Here is a 25,666-nt window from a genome sequence, read left to right as displayed (position 1 = left end):
AAAATGATGGGTTTAATATATAGAAAATTTTTCATATTTAAATTTCTAGTTTATATTAACGTAACTAAAAAATATTCATACAAGCATTTGTATTCATAAAGTTACATATTAATGTAACAATAAAAAATACCATAAAAATATTGTGCAAATATTTCAAAATATATGCATAATATTTTATAACAATCTTAATACTTTAAAATTATATTATGTAATTTAATTAGCTTCCTAAAGGGTATTGTTGTGACATTTTTCTTTTAGAAAATACTATCGACTATGTTATATAAAATATGATCCTGTATCACATCGAAGACGAGATTTAAAACATAAAATACTTAATTTTTACCATAAATAATTGTTACTCCATGTCTTGTTCTTTTTCCAGCCCCTATCGATTCCAATGGTGAAAGGGTTGGAGTGCAGCAAGCCGAAGGGGCAGCAGCAGGAGTCGTAAGAATCAGATCACGAGAGAAAGAACCTTCCCCGCCCCCCAAACTTTCACATTTAACTCTAAAAATATAGGCAGTACCAGGAGACAAGCATTCTACCCCACATTCTTTATCTGGACCCGAATATATTGAGACGAAGGGATGTCCTATTATTCGTGAATATGTTTAATAGATCATAAAAAATTAACAAATTTTATTGGGGAATTATTATATTAGAAATGTATTTATTCAAAAAATGAAAAAAATTCATCAAATAATTTTTTTTTGTAATTTACCGTTAGATTTCATATCAACAGAATATAGTTGAACAACTGAACCACCATTATCTGAAGGAGATGCTGCAAAAAATTTAAATGATCAGTTCTATTAATACCTATCAAATGCCTAATTAAAAAAAATATATGCTTCTGACTAGTAATAATTAACATTTAAATACCCCAAGATAATTTTAGAGATGTAGGTGATGGTTTAATTTTTAGTGCAAGTTTTCTTGGAGGACCAGGGGGTGCTGGCAAAGTTTTGTAGGTTACTATATCGCTCCAAGGGCTATGCCCGTCATCATTGCTAACTCGCAGCTTAATTATAAATTATAATAATTTTTTTAACATCAGCAAAAATAGATCAAAAATAAATAGATATATATAGATACTTTGTTCTAAAGATATTATATAAACAATACAAACATATTATTTAAAAAATAATAACTCTAATTTGATATTAACTATACTTTCTTCTGAATTTTTTAAAATCTTCCTATCAAGCGCGTACGCAAGAATTTGCTGTGGGGTCATTCCATGTGAAATGAGCAAAAAAATCAAGATTTTCGGCCGACCCCTTTCAATTTCGATAAAAAGTTGTAGAGTGGTTATATATGTTCCCATTAGATTATAAAGAAAATTTTAGTGCATTAGCAACTATATTAGAGGAGATAATCGGGGTTAAAGGTCCAAAAAACGCCTTTTTTTGCTTTTTACTGATGTTAAATAATTAGTTTTTAATTTAAAACTAAATATGATCAAATATTGAATCTAATATCAATGGCTAAGTTAATAATTGATAATTATGGCAAAAACATCAAAATTAATTTTTTTTAAAATATGGGTCATCTTATGGTCAGTTGAAAATTTGAAATTAATATTTCGAAATGAATATGATCTCCAATTTTAAATTTTTTTAAGAAATGTTATCCTTTTACTATTTTTTTAATAATTTCTTCAACAATTAGCATGGCTGGATATTTATTTAAAAAAATATCGCTATTTTTATACTTTAAAAAAAATAGATGGCGCTATATATAATAGTTTTAATATGTTAAAATTCATTTTTTTATCGATTAAAAATATTTTAATGTATAATATATCATAAAATTCGATTATATAACTTTGTAAACCTTATTCCCCTGAGATATTCGCAGGATAAAAAATTTTAATAATTTTTTTAAAATTTCAATATAAATTAAAAATAATTATAAAATGGGACTAGCACACGAACAAAAAAGCAGGATTAAAGGATTGATGGAAAATTATTAAGGGAAAAATCGAAAATCACATTAATTACCAGGCCTACCCCCAACCCTCCACCCCCCTTCCCCAGACAAAGTCATACCCATCAAGACCAAGAATGTTATGAAATTCTCATTATCTTTATTAAAATAACCAGTGATAAAGAAAATTTCAAAGATTTTGAAAATTTTTTTAAGCAATACAAATAACAAAATTATAGTTCTGATAAAAGCCGACTCATGACTGGAATAAAAGGTTGTGTATCTGTTAAAGGCGAGAAAGACTCAGTCCAAAGACTTATATTAAATAATCTTAAAGAAATATTCAAGATGTTTAAGGAAGAATACCCAAATATATCAATTGGATTCTCTAAATTTTCCGAACTTAGACCAAAAAACTGTATATTAGTTGGAGCTAGTGGCACACACACTGTTTGTGTGCGCCATTCATCAGAATGTGAAATTAATGACAAATGTAATAGCTGAAATTACAGCAGGAGAAGATTACTGTATAAATTCTTATAACTATCTTTTGGCGCAAATTATTTGTAATCCATCTCAGCCAAAATGTTATTTAACAAATTGTGATCAATGCCCTGGTATAGAATCTCTTAAGGGCCAATTATACTAGTTGTTTCAGAGAAATCGTATAGAATATGTCACGTTTAAACAATGGATCACTGTGGATAGAGCAAATCTTGAAACTATTATAAAGTCCATTGATGATTTCATAGAATATCTATTAGAAAAAGTTCAAATTTTACTGAGTCACTCATTTATAGCTAAACACAAAGTTTATTTTTGAAGAATTCCAAAGAAAATTTAAAAGATGGGGAATTTTTAACAATTCTAGATTATTCAGAGAATTATTCCTTCAATTTACTAGATGAAGTTTAGGGATTTCATTGGAACAACGTGCAGGCCACTATACATCCATTTGTGGCATATTATAAATCTGGAGAAGAATTAAAAAATATAAATTTTGTTATTTTGTCCGAATCATTAAGCCATAATACTAGTGCAGTCCACCTTTACCAAAAAAAATTTATTAAATTCTTAACAGCCAAATTAATTCTAAACCAGAAAAAATAATATATTTTTCAGATGAAGCCGCGTCTCAATACGATAATTGCAAAAATTTTCTGAACATATGCCTTCATAAATACAATTCTAATATTCCTGCCGTATGGCATTTCTTTGCCACTGCTCACGGCAAAAATGCATGTGACGGTATCGGAGGAACTGTCAAAAGATTAGTTGCAAGAGCTAGTCTTCAAAGGCCAAATAAAAATCAAATCCTAACCCCATTAGAATTATATATTTATGCTAAAGAAAATATTAATGGAATTCAATTTGAATATGTATCCAATCAAGAATATATCGAAGAGGAATTAGCCCTTCGTAAAAGATTTGATTCCGCACTGCCCATTCATGGTACCCAAAATATTCACGGGGTTATTTCATTGATCAAAATAGACTAAAAACCAAAATATATTCTAATTCCAAAAAATATAATATAAAACAAGTTTCGTTTTTAAATGAGAAAATTATATTTTAAAATATTAATGGATATATAACATGTGTATACGAAGATAAATGGTGGTTAGGATATATAATCGATAAAAATGATACAAATGAAGAAGTAAAAATTTTACACCCTTGTGGACCTTTAGCCTCATTTAAATTTCATCTGAAAGATGATATTTTAGTGTTGCCTAAATCTCATATTCTCTCGCTGGTCAATCCTTCTACTCCCACTAGTCGAACATATATATCATCTCCTGAAGAAATCTCACAAGCTAGCCAGGCTTTGTATTCCTTTAGATTAAGTAAGATTTAATTAATGTATAAACTATCTTAATTAGGCAAAATTTGTGAAGATTTTAAAAATTTATAATCTGAATTACAAATAAATATATATAATGCACATTGTAATCGATTTAGTATGATATATATACATTAAAATATTTTTAATCAATAAAAAAAATGAATTTTAACATATTTAAACTATTATATATAGCGCCATCTATTTTTTTTAAAGTATAAAAATCGCAATATATTTTTAAATAAATATTCAGCCATGCCAATTGTTGAAGAAATTATTAAAAAAATAGTAAACGGATAATATTTCTTAAAAAAATTAAAAATCAGAGATCATATACATTTCTAAATATTAATTTCAAGTTTTCAACTGACCATAAGATGACCCATATTTTATCATAATTTTGATGTTTTCACCATAATCATCAATTATTACCTTAGCTATTGATATTAGATTCAATATTTGATCATATTTAGTTTTAAATTAAAAACTAATTATTTAACATCAGTAAAAAGCAAAAAAGGACGTTTTTTGGACCTTTAACCCCGAATATCTCCGCTAATATAGTTGCTAATGCGCTAAAATTTTGTTTATAATCTAATGGGAACATATATAACCAGCCTACGATTTTTTATCAATATCGAAAGGGGTCGGCCGAAAAGTGATTGATTTGACATGGAATGACCCTGTGGGGGACTAATATTAAACTCGTATAGCTCTGCCTTTGACTCAATAATAACACATAAAATGTGAAATTCTTCATCAACATTAGCCCTAATTTCCTTGAGATCTAATAAAATGCTCTCTGCTATTCTCATCGTCTCAATCAAGTCATTGTCATGTTTTTGAAAAGTATTACATAAAATAGTTATATAATTCAATAATTTATTAATACATTCTAATGAGAAAAAAAATTTAGTATAAGTAATAAATCCAATAATTTGCTTGCTTCTGAGGAAATATCTCTTTCAGGCCATGGTGATATTTCAGTAAGAGCATTAATAATCTGCTCTTCTAACTCCATAAAAGCTGTTACTGCATGATGGCGAAAACTCCATTTCGTTGGACAAGCTTTTTGCAATTTCTTTCTTCTTGTTGAACAAGGAGTTTCAGAAATAATTTTGTTTAAAATATTTTGTCGCTTGGGGTATTCCATTAATGCAGAATCCCCTTATGCTTTAAATTTTATAATATGAAAATTACCTTCATTATCATTATTATTGAAATTCAAACTTTCTGAATCCAAATGGCCATGTAATGCACAATATAGAATGTCCTCAATAGTTAGTTTGATCTTACATCTATTTTCTTTTGCTATTTTAATCCTATTTTTGTCAATATGTGATAAAATGGGAATATCATATCCTCATCTTGAATTAATTCTTTTGAAGAAATCATCAGTTCACAGTTTTTGTGATAAACTATTTTTTGAGGATTGTCAAAGATTTCTCTAGCATGTACTTGTTGAATGGAGTCTTAACAAGTGTTAAGCTTAACTAAATTTCTTCCATCATATCTTGGGCCAAACTGGATACATATCTTGCAATAAGCTCCAATAGAGTATGCTAGCCACAACCATCTAGTAAATAGCTGCTTTGAAATTTTAACTTTCAATCAGCACATAGTTTATGCATATTGAAAATTAAGGGGTAGAATATTCTATTATTAAATAAAATATTTATGATAGGTATCTGTAATACCTTATTAAGAAGTATATGTCTTCTTCTAGGTTAATTATAAAATGTAATAAAATTATTCGTACTTTTTTGCTTTTTTGTAAGATGACTAGGAATTTCATCATCATCAATATGTTTAAAAAAATTTATTATGTGCATAATTATTATTTGACTAGAAATGATAGATAAATATTACGCCACTAGAAACTTGAAAATAATAGATAAATATTACGCCAAGGAAAATTTGAAATCGAAATTAATTTATAAAATAACTTAGTAAATGAATGTGATAAATAACTGTAATTAAATTTAAAAAGAAAGAGATAGGAATAAATATTATACAATTTAAATTAATATACAATAATATTTTTAAAAAATATATCCGGCATCTACATTTTTTGGCTTGGGGTAGGGCGGGGATTTGTCCCCTTGATCCCACCCCCTGCTGCGTACGCGCCTGCTTCCTATAGATTTTTATTAATAGAAAATAATTAAAACATAAACTAGCAACGAAAATTCGAAAATTCTCAATAACCAAAATTTATATTTCAAATGCAAGCAAAGAAAGTGATTTATAAATACCTTAAAATTGTAGGCCGTATTGCGTTTCAATGAGAGTCCACCAGCCATTGGTGGCACGAGACATTTCATCAAATTGTCGCCATTCTCATCTTCATCTCCTTGACTGCCATCTTCCATGCGCTGGCCCTCCGAGCAGTTGCTTCTATTGTAATTAAGAACAGGCAAAAACCCGTGGCCTGAATTGGTGTCCTCCATTTGAAGCGAGACCGTTTGGTTTTGATTTTGGAGGGAAGCAGGCCAGCTCAAATTAAGAGTGGATGGAGTTGCCTTTAAGAGACGTGGAGAATCAGGCTTGAGGGGTGGGACCCCTGGAGTAAAAAATGTGGCGGGGTCTGAGACAGGAGAGGTACCATGAGCATTGGCGACGGAAATACGGAAACGGTAAGCCATGGTACCTCCAGGTTTCAACTTGCAAGCCTTAAAGTGCTTAGCGTCGCCGGTATATATAGTAGAGTAATGCTTTAATAAAAATAGATTGAAAATCATTACCTAAAAGTAGGATGAAGAATAGTTGATACTCTATAACTCTGTTCCGGTTTTCATAGTATATAAAAAGTTTCAAAAGTAGATTAATAATAATATTTATGATTTTTTTAAATTTTAATTATAAGAGCTCTGCATCACACCCATTAAAAAATTTAAAATTCAGATATTATGATTCTTTATCGTAAGGATAGGTCAACAACGTATAATATTTTATATTTATAGTATTTAATTAAAATAAATATCAGTTAAAAATTCAGCGAAATGAAATGGAATTTTTGTAAAAAATATTATAAAAATATGGAAATGCACTTATTTAAAAATATGAGATTTTAGCAATGCTGTTAACATTACTTTAAAAAGGTAGCGCGTTATAGCTACAACAGCTCTTCAAAAAAAATGTCTCTTTCTCAAAAAAATAGTGTGCTATAGTTATTACATTTTAAATGCAACGTAGCTATTTTAAAACTTATGTGTAATTTTTTCCCTTTAAAGTAAAGGCGAATAAATTGAATAATAGGGCACCAATTATATATTTTTTTTATAATCGAAGGTGAAATTTTTATATAAATTTGAAATGTAATAATAATATCGCATAATAAAATTTTTTTATAATAAAATAAAATATTAGTTTTATATATAATTTTAATTAATAACTTTTTGTATTTGTTTTTAAGATAAGATGTCACTCAAAGTTTTCATCTAGCAAAAACATCTTTGCTAGATTAATTAATTTCTCAACAGGAGAACTGGAGGAATAGGAGTATTATGTTTTATGAAGAGTGGTTTTAAAAAGGAAATCTTTAAATAATGTAAGACCCGATATGGATGATCTCTAAAATGTTATATAATCAATATTTTCATCATCCTCATCGTATATTCATAAAATAATTCAAGAACACGAGATGTTCTCATTCTGTTAGGTTTAAAAAAATTGAGTTTAAAGATATTAAAATATATATAGCTCACGAGCTTATCTACGGGTTAGTTTATGCTTAATTATTATGTTCATCTCTAACCAAGTTCAATTTTGTTTATAAAAGTGAAATACTCCTGATATAAGTCATAATCAGATTTAAATATTTCTAGAGCTTATTCAACAATATCTATCCCAAGTTTCTCTTCTTTGTTTTGTGGTTTCCTAAATAAAATATCTAAATAAAATTTTATGTTTATGATTAGAATAAGATGTCATCTTCCAAAATTTAAATAAAAAATGGATGAAGTGAAAGGATTTTAATAAATTTCATTTTTTAAAAATAAAATATTTTATTCAATACTTTCTTGGATAATATTGAAGTGAAAGGATTTTAATAAATTTCATTTTTTAAAAATAAAATATTTTATTCAATACTTTCTTGGATAATATTTTTATTCAATACTTTCTTGAATAATTTTTTTTTAATTATTCAAATTATAAATAAAATATAAAAATAGGTTATATTCAAATCAATTTAAAATATTGATTAAATTTTTTTGTAGCTAAATCAACTAGCTATAGCTACTCGAAATAAATAGCGGCGCTATTAATTAACTACTTTTGTTTTTTTTTAAAAAGTAGCCTTTTTTTATAAAATTAACGTCGTTACCGATCGGTACCTAAAAAAATATAGCGCGGATCTTTTAATACTACTTTAATAGCATATAATTTTAGGAAGACAATAAAAAAATTTTATATAAGTATGAGTTCTTCCGATTTTTAAAAAAATCTATCCTGCCCGATAAATTATTTTAATGTGTTTAAAATTCTTTTTGATCTGTCCGCCCCGAATGCGGATGTGTCGAACCTATTCGTATAAATAATTATAATGAATGTTAAAATCAGAAGAATTAAGTTAAGAGAAATTTTAATTTTTTTTCTATATAATCGATTATAATATAACTGTACTTCTTCAACATTATTTGCATTATTTATATAAGCGGAGGCGGGAATGGACGTCATTAGTAACGAATATTCAGTGATTTTAGAACCATTATCCAAGGGATTCTAAAATATTTAAATGTCAATTAATAATAAAAGATATTATTAAGTGAGAAAATCTAAAAAATTTATAATATAAAATTATCCAGATGATGAAAATGGATAGGTTTCGTAAACTTATTTAAAACTAGAATAATAATATGTAATAAACTAAAAAATTAATAGAAAAATGTTCTTACGGTCCATTTAAGTGACATGCTATTTTTAGTACGATTTAATAATATTGGAGGTTCGGGCGTATCCGGTATAGTTGATAAACTCTTAAATGAAACGGCTATAGTTTAAAATAAAATAATGATATAAAATTTGAATAAAAATGTTTTTACCATTTGATATTCTTCCTTTGACGGTGTCAATATATGCTCCAATTCTATATTTATATAAAGATATACAAGTAAATAAAAATAAATGTAATGTACGCATTTATATATGTAATTTTAATAATTCTTCGCTTTATATTTTTCTTATGTATAATAATTTAAAAATAATCTTTTAGCGATAAATAATTTAATACCATTAGTAATTCAGATTCACAGTAAACAAAAAAAACATAAAATTATATTAAGTTTAGTGTTGTTTAACTCAAGCAGACTTCAAGACAGTTTAGCCAAATTTTTAGTCAAAAAAAAGGGCTCAGCCTCGATATTCGAGCAAAAAACAGGATTGGCGAGTAATGTGAGTTAAATTAGTTAGTCAATTTCCCAACACTAATTATGACATACCTAACTGAGTTTTTTAAGGCGTAAAATAATGTTGACTGATAAATATAAAATTATAAAAGTTCATACCTAATTTCATAATCTTTATAAGGCGTCAAATTATCTAAAGAACATTCTGTAGCGCACCCACTATATAAAAAAATATCATTTATATACACGTTGGAGAATAAATTTCGTAATTATTATTTGGGATGTAAAATAAAATAGAAATCCATTAAAATAGATGATTACTTGTAAACACAAATCCCATGGCTAGATATTTGCGATATATCATTGATTAATATTTCGGCTTTTGTTTGCAGTTTCACATCTTTTTGGTCTTCGGAAGAGCATAACTTTTTATAATTAGATAAGTTCCCACTTTTTTTGTAAAGATAGACTTTATAAAATGGGTCGGAAGGAAGTCTTTCAGGTACATCTACCTTAGATTCATCGTAAGTGAGCCGAAAAGGGGTTTTGTTTAAACTAGTATATATAAATATTCATCAAGTTTAAGGCGAGTTTTAAAATTATCCCTTATTGTTTTCAATGTCTCATGTAAAATTATTTTTTTCGTTCAATTGTTAAAAAATTTAAACTAGAAGGGCAAAATGAGTAATTTAAATTAGAATATAAAGGGTTACTTCTCGTTATCGTGAATGTTTAAATTATCATCGATGTTTGATTGTTTAGGACATAACAAAGATTTCCATTTCACAATCGCGGTGTGAGCAGTGATATTATATATCTAAATAATTAAGTATTTTGAATAAATGGCATTAAAATTATGGATATACCAAAATGTCTGTGATGTTTGAAAGAATTTCGACCAAACTGGAATAATCGTCGTTGTCTAAAAAAATATTATAATATAAATAGTAAATTAGGATTATTATAATGAATTTATGAAGAAATAGTATAATTAAATTATCATTATACAATTTTTATTCTTTAAAAAAGGATTATAAATATAATATTAAAGATTATTTACATGTAAAAAAGAGCGGATTTTAGTGTCTTTTTTTAGAAATTCTGCTCATATTTAAATATCAGGTCATTTTATATCGGTAAAAATTAATAACTAACATTTGGAAAGATTAAAATAAAAACGCTATTTATAATTTCGGAAATTTGTTTTTAAAAATTTAAACAAACGAAACACTAATTAATTGTGGAGGACGATACCTATAACGTTATTGGCAGACTCTACGTCGCTGCCCAACCCATAATCTGGCGATTCGGGGATTCGGTTTCGACTAATACGTTCGTTAAGGTCTCCAGCTATATTCGTATTCCCATTGTAGGACTGCCCTTGTTCGCTATCCTTTTCCTCTTGATTCTTTTGTGGTGATTTAAAATTTTGTTCGTTGAAAGAGCTGTGACTACTCTTCTTGGATGATGAAGGTGAGGTCCGATTTGAAGAAGCCGAGGACTTAGTTCGCTTACCACGATATGAAGGCGACAGGTGTTTGTGGAAAATGGAAGGTAGATTGGGAACCGTGTGGTAACTGGTGTTGATGTTGAGGTTATTTTGAAGCAAATTCGGAAGGTATGGGCCGTAATTCAGGTTAAGGAAAGGCGGAGGAGGAAACACGGTCGAGGTGTGAAGAAAAGGAGGCATCAGGGGCAATAGACTTTGAGATGTGGGGGCCATAGGAAAGGTAAGCATGTTAGGAAGCAAAGAAGGGTTAGAGACCGAAGAAGATGAGTGAATTAAAGAGTAGTAAAAGAGCGGCGTATTAATTTCCCTAGAATTCTCCCCAACGGGTATTGTGATAAGAGGTCGAGTGTAGTTGATGTTGTTAAAAGTGGTCATCGATGTAGGGATTTGGGATTGTAGTGATTGGTACAATTGAAACGGTTGATTATGGTTTGATATAATGCCATCTAAACTGTCCATGTTTGAGATGGCAGAGTTAAGTGAAGAATTAGGTAATTCAATATTGTTCAAAATATCGTTTTGTTTAATTTCGTTGAGACTTATAGAATAATTCGATTCAGAAAGACTGGATATTGAGCTTACACTGGAAAAATCATTCGATACGTTGGGAACAGAGATATGCAAGTCAGACTTGCCCTTTTCGTAATTTATGTTAAGTGGTGTTTGAGAAATCATAGAAGTAATAGTGTATGTAACTACTGGTACAATCCTAGACCCTTGTTCCTTGTTGAGCGCTGCTTCAATTGAACTACAGGTAATATCACTCGATCGGGAAAGGGATAAATGTATGTCAGGCGATATATTAACGTTGAAAGGCGACGAATCCAACACCTTTTCAAAAGATAACAGAGATGGAGGAATGTCATTGGTATGTGCTGAGTGGAGAGCCGATAAAGAGGACATAACTTGGCAATCGTTTACGCCGTCCCCATTATTGTTGTTATTAATTGAAGGGGGGCAAACGTAATAATAATAAAGAAAAGGAGAACTACCATCTGTCCCTTCGGTTCCGCCTGCAGAGTTGATAAAAGACGGGGGAAGAGAAGGGGGTGGGAGGGATGGATGCTGTTGATTTATCACGGGTATTACGAAAGTGGCCACCTGAGATTCCAAAGCGCACGCCGGGCAAGGGGAATCGGCAGGCGATAATGATTGCTGTTGTTGGTGCAATAAGGGTGGTGGCATAGGTGGCAGCAATTGATTGTTGTTGTAATAGTAGAAATAACAAGGATTGTTATGACATAATGAAGGACCGCTCACAATAGGAGTAATGGGAAACTTTTGGCCCTCAGGCAACATCAGTGATGGAGGGGGTGGAAGGGTTAAAAGGGAATTTGGATGTAACGTCGATTGGTGGAACTTTTGAACTGTTGTCATATATTGCGCCTCGATCGGTCTAAAGTTGTTATTTATGATAGGAGTGACTGAGTTTGTTGAAAGTGTTAAGGCAAGATCTTTAGCCGAAAGTGTAAATACAAATTATAAATAAAAAATAAATGTTATAATGAAGCATTAAATATGAATAAAAATTAAAATAGATTTCTAGGGGTGTAACGATACCACTTTTTGTAGGCCGCCGATATCATATCTGATTGTATTCTGTAAACCTACTAAACGTTATAATTTTTAATTCATACATCTACTCATCAGTATCTATAATTTAACTATAACATAAGTCATATAAATATATTATATGATCCGTTATAATTTATATTCATGGATCTAAAAGTATAGATAAATTACTTATTTATATAATAATATTAATTAATTTAAATAATAAACAATAAATAAATATATTAGGAAATTTGAAATAAATTTTTTTTAAATTAAGACGCCATTTTATAGGATCAGGAAATTTTATAATATCGGCCCTTAACCGATATTTAATAGATTCGATAAAAAATATCGGTACATCCCTATAGATTTTATAAAAACCTAAATCGGGAGATGAATTATCAATGACAATATTGATAGGAGTCACTTCACCAGATGTCACGCTAATTTCGGAATGAATGTTTTTAATAGTTTCCCCCCTATCGGAGAAGTTTTGACAGACATGTAAATTTTCGTGATGTTTATTGGATTGAGTCTCTGTAACGTTGTTGCTACTAGCTGAGATAGACACTTCATTTCGTGAGATAGATTCTTCGTTGAGCGATATATCAATATTTTGATTGTTGTTAGGTAAAAATTGACTGGCTTCCTCAGGATAACAATTAAGAGACCGAATCAAAGGGCACTCGTTAATCCCGATACCATATTCTATTTTGGTGCTGTTATAATTTGCCTTGCTATTCGCGCAATGATTCAAATTAGGATGGCTATTTTCATAATCGTTTGAATGAGGGTTGCGTAAGGATCGGAGGGAGGAAGTTGATGAATCAATCGAGGTGGCAGGAGATGAAGGTTTTGAGAGCTCAAAGGTATCAATACAGGGGTTGATCAATTTGGTATGAATTTTTTTGTCGTGTTCTATAAAATTATTAAGAAAAAATTCACGGATAAAAAATAGCTCACATTCACAATTCTATTCACAATTCTGTTTTCAACCGTATACAATTTTTAACTTAATGGGGAAAATTATAAACAAAAATATTGTTATATCCAACATTTTTAAGGGGTAAACAATAAGAATTAAAATTATAATTAGTTCGATCTTAGGCCAATTCACCATATAATAGTTAATTAAATCACGATCACCATGGTCCCTACTGGAAATTAACATTCACTTACCAGGATATATTTAGATTTATAAATGATCACTTCCAAAATAAAAATGGCCACTTTATGGAATATATGTACAATAGTTTAGATTTTACAGTAATCCAGCTAAAATAATACTAGGTGGTAGGTGATTTGATCATCTTATATATTTTATTATAAAAAATTGTACATGGACAAAATAGTAATATAATGATAGAAATATTATAGTACAGAATAAAATTATAAACCTATATTAGATGTAATGGAATTATTTGTATACATTGCGTTTGGCATGACCATATACATTCTTGGGTCAGTTCCCACATTGTTCTCATTGAAAGTTGAGAAAATCGGATAAAAATGGTTAGGCTTTATTCGTAAAAGGTATTTTTTTTAGTATATTAAGTGATAGGGCATAAATCAAACAAAATTATGTAACAAGATAAACGGTGTTTTGCGGTTTTGTATCTGACTTGTTTAAAGACCGGTTTTAGTTATTTAAAATTAAATATCAAACGCTGTGATCAAAGGCGTAAATAACCTCCACACAATATGCGATTCGGGGAGGCCTAACCCAAATTTTTACAAATTCAGGGGTCTCTTAGCTCTCAAATTATGAGTAGAAGCTAGGAAGTATTTTGTTTTTTGCGGGGGTGGGGGTCACTGTGCTATAGGAGGAGGGGGGGGGGATCTTTGTGTTATTTGCGGCAATATTATTTAAACTATCAAAAATGTAGGGAAAAATAAAGTATTTGAAAAGATAAAAGTATTTCTGAATTCTGAGAACTTATTCAGTTGTCAAAAATGATAAACTTAACTCTTAAAATTCAAAGGGCATTTATAGTTCTTATTGGGTAATCATGTCAAATAAGCAAATAAATTCAATTTTGATACAATTTAGTATGAAGGTTATATGTGTTATAGTTGGAACAGAAATGAAATTCTTAGCTCATATTATATTATATAAAATAAAATAATAGGTGTCATAGTTAGTACAAAAATAAAAATTCTTGTTAGCCCTCATATTATATAAAATAAAAGGTGTCAACAGCGCAAAATCAACCATTTTTGCCTCTTCTTGATATCAAACATATATATATAGTCGTATATATTTTTAAGTATTTGCAATAGGAAAAAGCAGATAGCTAATAATTGCAAAATATTACTTAAATGGTAAATAAAAAAATTTGCAGGTCCTAGTGCTTTTAAAATTTAATTTTATACTTAATAATGAACTAAATAACTTAAATAATAAAAAAGTTAATTTATTTTCCTTCTAATAACTAATTCCTGACTTAGTTAAATATAAAAAATCTAATATTCATTTATCTTTTAATAAATAACAACTTCTTTAATACCAGAAAGAGGTAAAAATGGCAGTTTCCTGTATCTTTGAACAATATTATTTCAGGTAATCTAAAAGCTAACTAGATAAAATTTCTTTTAAATCTAACTATAAAATACATAATCTCTTCTATAAAAGCTTTTCATAATTGAAGTGGATTGAGATGTGAGCGATTACATGGCATGACTATATGTAACCAATGAAAGAAGAGAGAATAATAATTTTTTTTTCTTAATTCTGGTAAATCAAATATTACAAAATTCATTTCTTGAATTTTAATGAAAAATTATTTTAAAAAATAAATCAGGTTAGTCCATCCAAAAAATGTAATATTATGTCCGACCGAAAACCAGACGAACCCTTCCAAGTCCAAGTGTCGGGCTGAGGAGTTCCATACACCTATTCCTATAATTCTGACTTGATTTTATAGCATTAATCTATTTAATTCTGATAAAAACTTGATATTTAGACTTAACCGTTTGTCTGAAATTTATGTTATTAATAAATTAAAGTTAAGTTATATAATAATTTTAAGTGTGATATAAAAAAAGATTTCCATATACTGATTTATATTTATATTTTTACTTTAATTTAAATATTCTTAAATAAAGGTTAAAATCCAAAACAATTAAATTTAAGATTTGAAAAAAAAAAATCTAAACTATTTAAATTAAATTTATAAAGTCTCAAAGTTAAAGCAAGGAATTTTAATTACACAACTTTTATCCTTTCATAATAATTTTAATAAATAGCATAAATATATAATATTATGTGTAAATGAGCCATACCATCATCCTATTATCTATCATTATAGATGAGCCAGAATTTTGATTAAGAGCTGATGTTTTTTCATTATTGCTCAAGGCGATTGCATTCAATTCTCTCAAATTGTTGTTACTATCCCCTGCAGTAAAAAAGTTCAAAATAATATTTATTTTTTTTATGAATAAAATACTTTCGATTCCCGCCTGAAATTTAAACTACTGAGAAATAGATATTATATTTAAGTTTTTCCAACAATTTTTAAAAAAGTATGTATTTATATGTGAATATTACAATTCCTGCCTAAAGAATTTTCTTTACGAACACTGTTTATAATGATTAATCATGAAAGATTGACTATATAAGAGATCTAAATATAATGGTTAAAGATTAAAAAAATTCTATTTATATAATTTAAGAGGAACAAAAATAAATATTTTACGAAAAAACAATTAATTTTTTTGTTTTTAGATAAGTTAACAACATGTGTAATGTAAAAGCTTCATATTACATATACAATTACAATATTAAAATATTTTTAAACAAAAATTATGGAAACATATTATACTATGCGGTTGTTAACTAAACGATACTCTCTTAATTCTGCAAGTACAAAACAATATTTACGTATTACATGATCGAACTCCCGTTATTTAATAATGAGAAAATAATATGTGGATTGAATATCGATACTGATCGGTGACAATATTGGCGAATATCATATTTTCAGATCTGATATCATTTTTATAAAAAATTTTTTTACAACAAATCAAATTCAAGGGTTTTACAAAAATCTATATAAATTTAAGAAAAATATCTAATTTGGTCAGAATCTAGAGTAGATTATAAAATGTATACATCTATAAATATCTAATATTTGCTTTGATCTCGTGAAAGAGTGTTTTTCATAATAAGATATTTTATATTTGAGCATGCTTGAAGAAAGAAATCTTTGATGACCGGATGCTATTATGAACATCAATTAAATAATTTAAAAGGTATATATAATATTAAGAAGAATATTATATTTTTACCACCCGGAAAAATAGATCCCGGATCGTAGATTGGCTAGTTGATTAATTTTTTCTAAATTTTGGAATACCCTCGCCAATCATAGTTTTATCGATTTAAACGAATATGAATATTTACACTTTTTTCTATAATCCTCCTTACATAGCTTCCCCCTCCTCATTCCTGATAGGCAAATAAAATATAAGACCTGACTGTAACGGTCTCGGGCCAGCTTTAATTTAATTTCAAGCCGGGATTGAATTTCAAAGAGAAGCGAATGAAATTTAAATGATCCATTATGCAATTTTCAATTGGTTAATTAGTACAATTTAAATTTGTTTAAAAAATTTGGCTAGCTCGGTATTTAATTTTTTATGATAGGATTGTAAATTCTTTTAAATTGACCATAAATAGCTGGCTTGCCTAAGGATGCGATTCCCAAATGTTTATAAATATATTTCTATGTATGAGTCTAGCTTGAACATATGGGATTCAAATCGAAATAAATTATTTTCGAGAATTCATCAAGCTTATTAAGTAAATATAAATTAGAATTCAATAATATCTAGAATGTTGATGAAAAACCGTTCAATAACACCGAATCAACCTTGCCATTGGAGCCGTATGCCAATATATACCTTCATTTTCCCTATAGAAAGTTAATTAATATATTTTAAAAATTTAGAGGTATCCAGAGAATAAAGTGTTAATTTTATAATCATCCAAGACACTGTTCTATTGTAACAATTGAATAGGATAATTGTCATGACTTTTCCTTCCATAATCATTAAACAGGGCAAATATATATAGATTCGGAACAATTTGGGCAGACGATTTCATGTCGATGATATCTAAAGTAATAAAGGATGAACTTCCCAGGGCGGTGACTTTCCGTATATAATTGATTTATCATTTAACTCAATATATTTATTCATGCCAAAGTTAGTTACAGTCGGTTAATCTAACAGACTAATAATGTTAGGGATCTATGCTTCATAAATAGTAATGATGATATCCACAATATAGGTCGGCGTGGTCTGGCCCGGTGGCCAAAAATATTTGCGTATAGTTCGATAAATTTATGAGAAATATTTTTAAGGTTCGGGTCTGAAGTTAGAAAAAAAATCAAATGTAGAATTAGGCAAATTTATGTCTTTTTCCTTTCCAAAAAATTATTATGGGTAGTGTTGTTAAACGGCTCGTTTTGAGCTTATTTTTAAAAACGGCTAACTCAATACTTCATCCAGAAAAATATTACGCAAGCCTGAAGATTTTGCTCATAGAAGGAAAAAATGTTTATACATGTATTATCGAAATCTCTTGGGCTTAGGCAATATTTTTCTGACTAATTATGGGGCGGTCAAAACAACTTGTACAAAATTAAAAATTTTAAAAACCAGTGCGGGTTGGCACGCGCCGACCTCTAATCTACACGCATCACATTTATTAATGATGATATTTCCACTTTGATAAAATGCCAACTCAATGATAAGGATAATACCTTCATGATTTAATTTTGTTAAATAAAAAGAATGTCTATTCTTACCCTAGATTTGGGTTACATGTCAATACTGCAAAATTTTAGCGCGAAATAATATTATAGTGAATGCATTATCGCGAATGCATTATAGCGAATAATATTATAGCAAATGCATTAGCGCTATGTAATACCGCGAAAGTGTTATCGCGAATGTATTATAGCGAATACATTACAGCGAATGAATTACCGCGAAAGCATTATCGCGAATGCATCGCGTAAATATTATAGCGAATGCAATATCGCGAATACATTATTCTAAATGGATTACATCAGTTGCAATATCGGGAATAGAGTTTGATGGAAATTACAATTTTATATTTATCGGTCTTTATACAGATTTAGTTGAATCTGGAAATTAAACTAAAGTCGGGCTTGGGTCTAAAAACATTTTAAAATAGGGCTAAGGCTTTTGATTTTTTTGACTCTAAATATATAAAAAAAATTTAAAGCAATAAAACAGATTTCTTTCGGATTGGGGAAAGGAATTAAATTTTTATAATAATTGATTGTTTAAATATGCGTTTAATTTATTTAGGACAGGGCAGGCCTAAAATTTAAAATAATGGCTAGGCTAAAATAAAGATTTTGGATGGAGCTTTGACTGAAATAAATTAAATTTGTGAGGCGCTAAAAAAAATCTTATTTAAAACATTGAGTCAAACAGATAATTAGTCCTCTAAGCATATTTTGACAATAAATTTGCACAAAGTTCTCTTATTGCTTAATATTGACAAGGCTAAAGCTTATCACAAGATAAGAAACAATATTCAGCATCATAGGTAAATTGTCGAATTGAATGGTTATACATTTCAGAATTCATGTAATCTATGATGATGAAATAGCGACTATTGTGACTCAGGAATTGGAAAAAACAATAGAATAATGATTTCCTTAATTGATTTTTGTTATGTTCATGCTTCCTGCCAAGTCTTTTTTTTCTAGTTATGTGATTAAAAACAATAAAATTGTGCCATGAAAAGAAAAATTGGAATGAAGTTTAATTCCTGAATTATGTAGGAAAAATATTAGCCCAGTTCAACAAGTTTTAAAGAGACCTCAAAATACAGGTTCCATATACCAAAAAATTAAGTAATAGGCTACAACCTTTTGAATCTTACAAACTTAAAAGAAAAATTGGTAAAATATTGCCCTTAATTTAGCAAGAAATAATCAAATTGGCATTTATTGTTAGATGTTATACAAGAAAAAAAAAGGATAGTTTAATTTTATAATTTTATGGATCTCAAAGTATGCTTGTTTTGCATTTTAATTAATAATTATGAAAAAAAATTGAAAAAAAAGCGAGCGTCCGGCTATTGATCAACATAATGGGAACACGTCTAGCTCATTTTTAAATAAATAAAAATAAATGGGAGTTTTAAGTTATTTCTTGTCAAATATTAGTATTAGAGATCTGCAAAGTTAGGCCCGAAAAAATAATTGGGTTCGGGCCGAGCCTAATATTTCTAAAAAAAATTCGGGCTGGGTCGGGTCGGATCTTGGAATTTTTTTAAAATATATCTAAAAAATATTTGATTTTATTTATTGAAACTAAACGACATATAACATATGTCTTTTATTTTGAGTAATTATAAAAATTAATTTCTATATTTATATAAATTTGGGCCAGGCCGGGTCGGTAGTGTTTTTAAAAAATACTTTTGGGTTCGGGCCGGGCCGGCAAAACTTTTTTAAAAATAATTTCGGGCCGGGCTTGGAAAATTAGGCCGGATGCAGATCACTAATTAGTATTTCAAATTTTATAAATAACGACATCTAATAATTAAAAAAAAAATTGAGAATACTAAATTCCATATATTTTTTAATAAAATATGATATTTCATAAATAGCAAGAGACGTGTTTTAGAGTTATAAAAATTTAAAATCGCTACGTTAAATAAATATAGAAACCTCAATTAAGCTGGTTCTCTGGTTTTTTGAAAAAGGTCTGAACTTGATAAATGAGTTACAATATAATTAGACTCTAAATAATTTCCTTAGAGAAATAGAGATCCGGTGGAAATATATTATAGGCTAGGAACTTCCAAAAGGTGACAAATTTATGGTTTCCGATATATTTAAAAAATAAAAACATATTAATGATGAACTCCTCATTAGAAGGTAAGTGGATAAGTAGCAAAAAATTTTATTACTTCTAATAATTATATCAACCATTTGTCAAATGTAAATCACTATTGCATACGCGATAATGCATTCGCGATAATAATTTCGCGTTAATGCATTCACGCTAATACATTCACTATGATGCATTCGCGGTAATACATCACGCTATAATGCATTTGCGGTAATGCATTCGCGATACTGTTTTCGCTATGATGCATTCGCGGTAATGCATTCGCTATAATATCTTTATGCGGTAATCAACATTCCCGATAATGCATTTCACGGAAAAAGTTTGAGGTAATGATGTGATACGATATGTTAGTATTTTATAATATGTATATGAATTTTGATCATAAATGAAAAATAATAAAATGGCACATTAAGTTAACCATTTTACGCCGGGTATATTGCCTTCCTTTGGGAATGAGAGATTGATGCCACTAACAAAGAAATCAGGGCAAGCCCAAATATTTATCATGGGTGAAAAAATTTTATAATTATATTCAAAAAAAACTAGGAGGCAATTGATCACAACCCCCCCCCCCCCCTTCCCCCGTTTTCGGTAAAATACAACAACAAATCCGTTCCAATGATTCCAGAACATATAAAATATTAATTATAAAACGGGCTCGGCTTGGATTAAATAATTTCTTACTTCATAATAATTTGTTATTAATATTTTATTTAAAATCGTTAAAGTAGTTATTTTTAAGGTTTTACATCAATCACTAAGTTATTTTTCTTATATTTCCTGCAATACAAATTTAAACGCACACATTTTTAAATTTATAACTTTCCAACTTGTTATTGAAGGTGTTTTAAGGACAGACTTATTTATAAAAAAACTAAAAATCCTACACTTCTAAACCAATTTTGAATTACTATGTGACCTACCTAATGCTAGAAAGGCTTGTTCCATTAAAAGATTTTTGTCAAGATCTATTGAATTCGGATGAAAATTTTTATTTAACAATGGATAAATAGAGTGAAATGCTTTATATATTAAAGTTTCTGTAATAATTAAATTTGCAGGATAAATAATTAACACTGAATAGTTTTTTTAAGTTACCTGGCTAAAATAAAAATGCCACTTATTTATATATTTAACCTATAATCATTCACTTTACCCATTTGGAAATAAGCAAAAATATATGAATGTGAAAATCTTAGAATGGATGTATTACTTCGTTTTCCTGTATTTGTATATTAGATACCAAAATGTAATATTGTAGTTCCTATTTCCTGATTGAAGTAATGAATATTGAACTTGATAAAAGTTGTTAAGATGTTAAATTTCTTACAAAAGTATAGAAAATTATTACACTCGATTCATAAATGAAAGGAAGTATTCCTTATAATACTTTAATAACTGCATACAAAGATGTTTAATTCATGTGATCCAATAAATTTTTTAACTCCAGGGAATGAGAAGACAAGTTCTACATATAGTTTTATAATAAAAAAAATTCACTTCAAGTTTCGTAAAAGCTATATATCAATCGTGAGCGCTATTTATTTCAAATAAATGATTGCTAATAATCTAAAAAATTTCAAATAAAATTCATATATGGACAAATTTTTTAAAATATTAGATTAATATTTTATATAAAAAAAAGGTGAAATAGTAAAATATAACAAAATTCAGGATTCGATGAATAAAAAATGAATTTATATTTCTTTGAAATAAATATTTAAATATATCTTTAGGGTATGAAAAACACCTTATAAATTTTTCGAATGCATATACTATTAATATACATCAAGCAAAAATTTTAAGTAGGGAATCTGAACCTAATATTATGTAATAAATGATGACCGATAAGGGTAAAACCTTTGAACGTTTGTTGAGCACTATTCCGACAAGGAAACCATAATGACTTCGATGATATTATACATTTTAAGCTATGATCAGTAGAGTAAAATTCTCAATATGTAACAGACTGTGTACCCGGTTCAGGCCATAAAATGATTATTTTTAAAATCTTGATAGGGTTTAAAAATAAATATCATTACAAACACGGACCTGACCAAATTATTTTTCTACAAAATCCGGGCTGAGATCAATTAATCGGAAAGTAATCATTTAACATTTATATTTTCAATTTAAAACTACGCGCCTGACCATAAAATTATAAAAATCCAGATGGGACTCCAAAATTAAAAAATCGAAATATTTTTCAAAAAATTCCGGACAGGGTTTAAAAATTAAAACGGCTCTACTTAAAAATTCGACTTCTGCAAATCTATGATATAATATACAAATTAAATCGTAATCTTCTAAATAAATTATATACCTTCTAACTTACAATTTAAAGGTTGGAAGTTCAAATCCCAATCACATAATTTATTTTTCATGTCAAATATTTAATTTTTATTGAAACGAAATCACTGACTTTAAAAATAATTAAATTAACATTGATTGTGAAAGTGTAAATACATATTCGTTTACCGAAGTCAAATTTATGCTTTTATTCTTATTAATTATTTTAGGCCAAATGTATTTAGTATGCGGTATAAGGGTATTATACTCAACCCAATTAAGGGATCATAATATTAGTGTTAGACACATAGGCGCCGACTTTATAGGGTGATAGGGCTTTTGTCCCCGTTGACAAATTTCTATAAATGAATTATTATACATTCAAAAATGAAATAAAAAAAACATTAATTATTATATTATTTTTTTACGCCTCTCCTCTCTCGATGGGTCTTCATAAAAAAATAGGTGAATCATTATATACCATCTCAAATCAAAGTTATGGTGGAGCCCTAACTTAGTAGAAAGATATCTGGTTTAGTACATTAAATCATGTGGTACAAGATTCATTGAACGATTTTATAGTATTAATGAAAGATTAATTATCTTTTGTTGGAGATTCTGTTCCATCAAAATGATAGTTGTATCTTTCTTAAGGCCACTATGCCCTAAACACGGATGTATGAGAACAATATCGCTAAAATAAATAGAAAGGAATTATAAAATAATCAACAAACTTCTAGAAATATGCATTTCGTAATGAAGTTGATACATGAGCAAAATATTTATTACACCAAATAAAGTTTTTAAATAATTTTTATTTCTTAAAATGATAACAATATTTGAGAGTAGAAGTTTTAAGGGTGGGCACATTTTTGATACTTATTGCTGTGCTAGCTAAACAGCTTTTGAACTAAGGATACCCTATTTTGGCTTGTTTTAAATGTGTATAAGTTTTTTTTTAAAAATAGGCCTAATAGCCATTGAACAGTCATTTTTTTTTGAATGCGTCCTATTTGTTCACAATTTTTGTTTTGGAACTAAATAGGGTGAAAATTGAATAATAAAATAGAATATTTTTATAGAATAAAAATGTTATACAGCTTAGTTAATTGTGTTTATTTTAATGTAAAATTGTCTACAATACCACATCCTGGTATAAGTAAATTAAATCAATATCGTTTGATTAACCTATAACATATACAAATAAATTAAAACCACTATTTTTTAGCATCTATTCCATTATTATTGATGTTTGCCCTAGTAATCCGAGGTCTGGGGTTCAAATCTTGTTTGGAAAATTTATATATTTTCATTTAATTATGTTTCAATATTTTCAAAGATAGATTTTAATATCAATTAAATTAAAGTGATTATTTTTATTTATAATTTCTAAATATAATTCTAATATTTTAAGCCATTTAGGGAAATACACAATTATATCATTAACTAAGATAGATTTCTCTTTTTTTGCTCAACTTCTAATTTTACAAATTAAAAAAATTTATACTTATTTAAAAAATAATTAATTAATTGATAAAATAGGTATAAATTAAAGTAATTTATATATTACATATAGTTAAATGTTTTGCCATTATATAAAATTATATTGCAATCAATTATATATAAAAGGGTGGAATTAAGAAAATATATTCTAAAATAAATGAAATCAAATATAATATTTTGGTTTGAAATATAATTATTCATATTATTTTCATCAAATTATTCAAGCTTGTCTATATGACATGATTGAACCTTATTAAGGATATTAAATTTTAGAAAATTTATAAAATGAGCTTGCATAAGAATATTTTTATTTCTTCCTTTTTCGTAATCTATGAACTGTTATAAAAAAGATTTAATGGTTCTTTTTTGGCTAATATTTTTATTTGTCACAGTCACAGATATTGGGAAGTCTTGTATTTGACTATAAACTAATTTCTCCATGACGATTATAATGGAGAAACATTTTCTTTGTTAAAATATTATCGTATCGTTGTTAGATATAAAAGGAATAAAAAAAAAATTTTCTCAAAATGTCTCCAAAGTTTAATGGCCTCAGCACCAGTTTTCCCTTCCTCTTTTCTTTATAAAATTGAATTTTCAGATTATTCCATAGCTTTCGAGCATTTATTTCTAAATTTAAAAATAAATTGGCTATGGTTTACTATATTGATATTGTACAATCTTTGTTTAATATTTAAATGAGTGGCATAATAGCTTCCTTTTTATTGTTATAAGTTGAACCAGGACACAGCCTAAATGCTGAAATCAAAAGTTATTCTTATTACTTTTTCAAAATATTAAATATAAATTTTGATCAAAATTCCAGATGCAATATGACAAGATGATAGTTACGATAAGTTTTGGATAAAGTTAATTTAAAGGCAAAGGAATTAACTTTAGAGGAGTACATTTTAAAGTTGTAGAAAAAATATCTGTACCATCATTTCTGGTCAGTTAATGAATAATATAGACATATTTATTGTGTAGTTTTAGATCATATAATTTTAGGTATAAAAAATCTTTCAGCACACCAGTAATGAATTATTTAATTAATATGGAGCTATTTGCGATCCAAAAACTTGATGGAAATCATGTATGGAAATAATTATTGTTGTTAAAAGGGTTTTTGAAATGGCGAACTCAATATTTTATCCAGAAATATAATATTGAGAGTGTCTATTTATTGTTTAAATATGCTTTGGTTACGAGTTTGGGATCAGATCCTGAAACCTTCAAAACCAAGCCAAATTTAAGACCGGATCCCCATTTTAAAATTTTAGGAACCATCTTTTTAAAATTATCCAGAACCAGAACCATAACCCTTCGTCCAGGTTCCAAACTCTTTTCAAAAAGCATCTAGAATTTATTAAAATAGCGTGGGGATGAAAGCATATTACATAATAAAATTATGTTAGAATTAGGGCTGTGCCGATCCACATATTTTTTACCGATCCGATCCGATATTGCTTAAAAAATGATCCGATACCGATCCGATATTTATATTGATTTTTAATCACCCCCGTTTGAACCAAATGTAATTAAGAAATTATGCAAAAAATCGAATTATGAATTTAATTAAATTTTTATTTCTACAATCCATTTTATGTTGGTATGAATTATAAAATTGTAATATTTAATATATAAAATAATAATATATTAGATTTTTTTAATAAATATGAGAGCCTCCAGAAGGAATAAGCTTCTACGTACTGAAGGCAGACTCAGATGATTCCGCAGATAACACAATTTGCAAAATTATCTTTGTCTTTTGTAAAATATTTCCATAAT

General features: G+C 28.0%; 1 protein-coding gene across 4 annotated transcripts in view; it reads right to left on the bottom strand.

Moving 5' to 3' along the window:
- LOC135922148 (uncharacterized) overlaps positions 1-25,666 on the bottom strand; it is a 90,938-nt gene that overhangs the window by 6,186 nt on the left and 59,086 nt on the right. For 3 of the 4 annotated variants that reach the window (XM_065456567.1, XM_065456569.1, XM_065456566.1), the window contains 15 exons: positions 15,467-15,582; positions 13,582-13,702; positions 12,566-13,102; positions 10,375-12,084; positions 9,987-10,042; positions 9,834-9,937; positions 9,442-9,675; positions 9,280-9,339; positions 8,818-8,861; positions 8,671-8,765; positions 8,399-8,497; positions 6,028-6,486; positions 883-1,021; positions 722-784; positions 344-592 (listed from right to left, as the gene is read on the bottom strand). In XM_065456567.1, coding sequence (XP_065312639.1) covers positions 344-592; positions 722-784; positions 883-1,021; positions 6,028-6,486; positions 8,399-8,497; positions 8,671-8,765; positions 8,818-8,861; positions 9,280-9,339; positions 9,442-9,675; positions 9,834-9,937; positions 9,987-10,042; positions 10,375-12,084; positions 12,566-13,102; positions 13,582-13,702; positions 15,467-15,582 — 4,086 coding nt within the window. Of the gene's footprint in view, positions 1-343; positions 593-721; positions 785-882; positions 1,022-6,027; positions 6,487-8,398; positions 8,498-8,670; positions 8,766-8,817; positions 8,862-9,279; positions 9,340-9,441; positions 9,676-9,833; positions 9,938-9,986; positions 10,043-10,374; positions 12,085-12,565; positions 13,103-13,581; positions 13,703-15,466; positions 15,583-15,633; positions 15,670-25,666 lie in introns of those variants that run through there. The other variant, XM_065456568.1, reaches the window with a different exon arrangement.

Source organism: Gordionus sp. m RMFG-2023, chromosome 1, assembly GCF_954871325.1.
Source record: "Gordionus sp. m RMFG-2023 chromosome 1, tfGorSpeb1-WG-v2, whole genome shotgun sequence".
NCBI lineage: Eukaryota > Metazoa > Nematomorpha > Gordioida > Chordodea > Parachordodidae > Gordionus > Gordionus sp. m RMFG-2023.
Note: the sequence above shows the minus strand (reverse complement) of the source record. Positions and strands in the feature narration are given on the sequence as shown.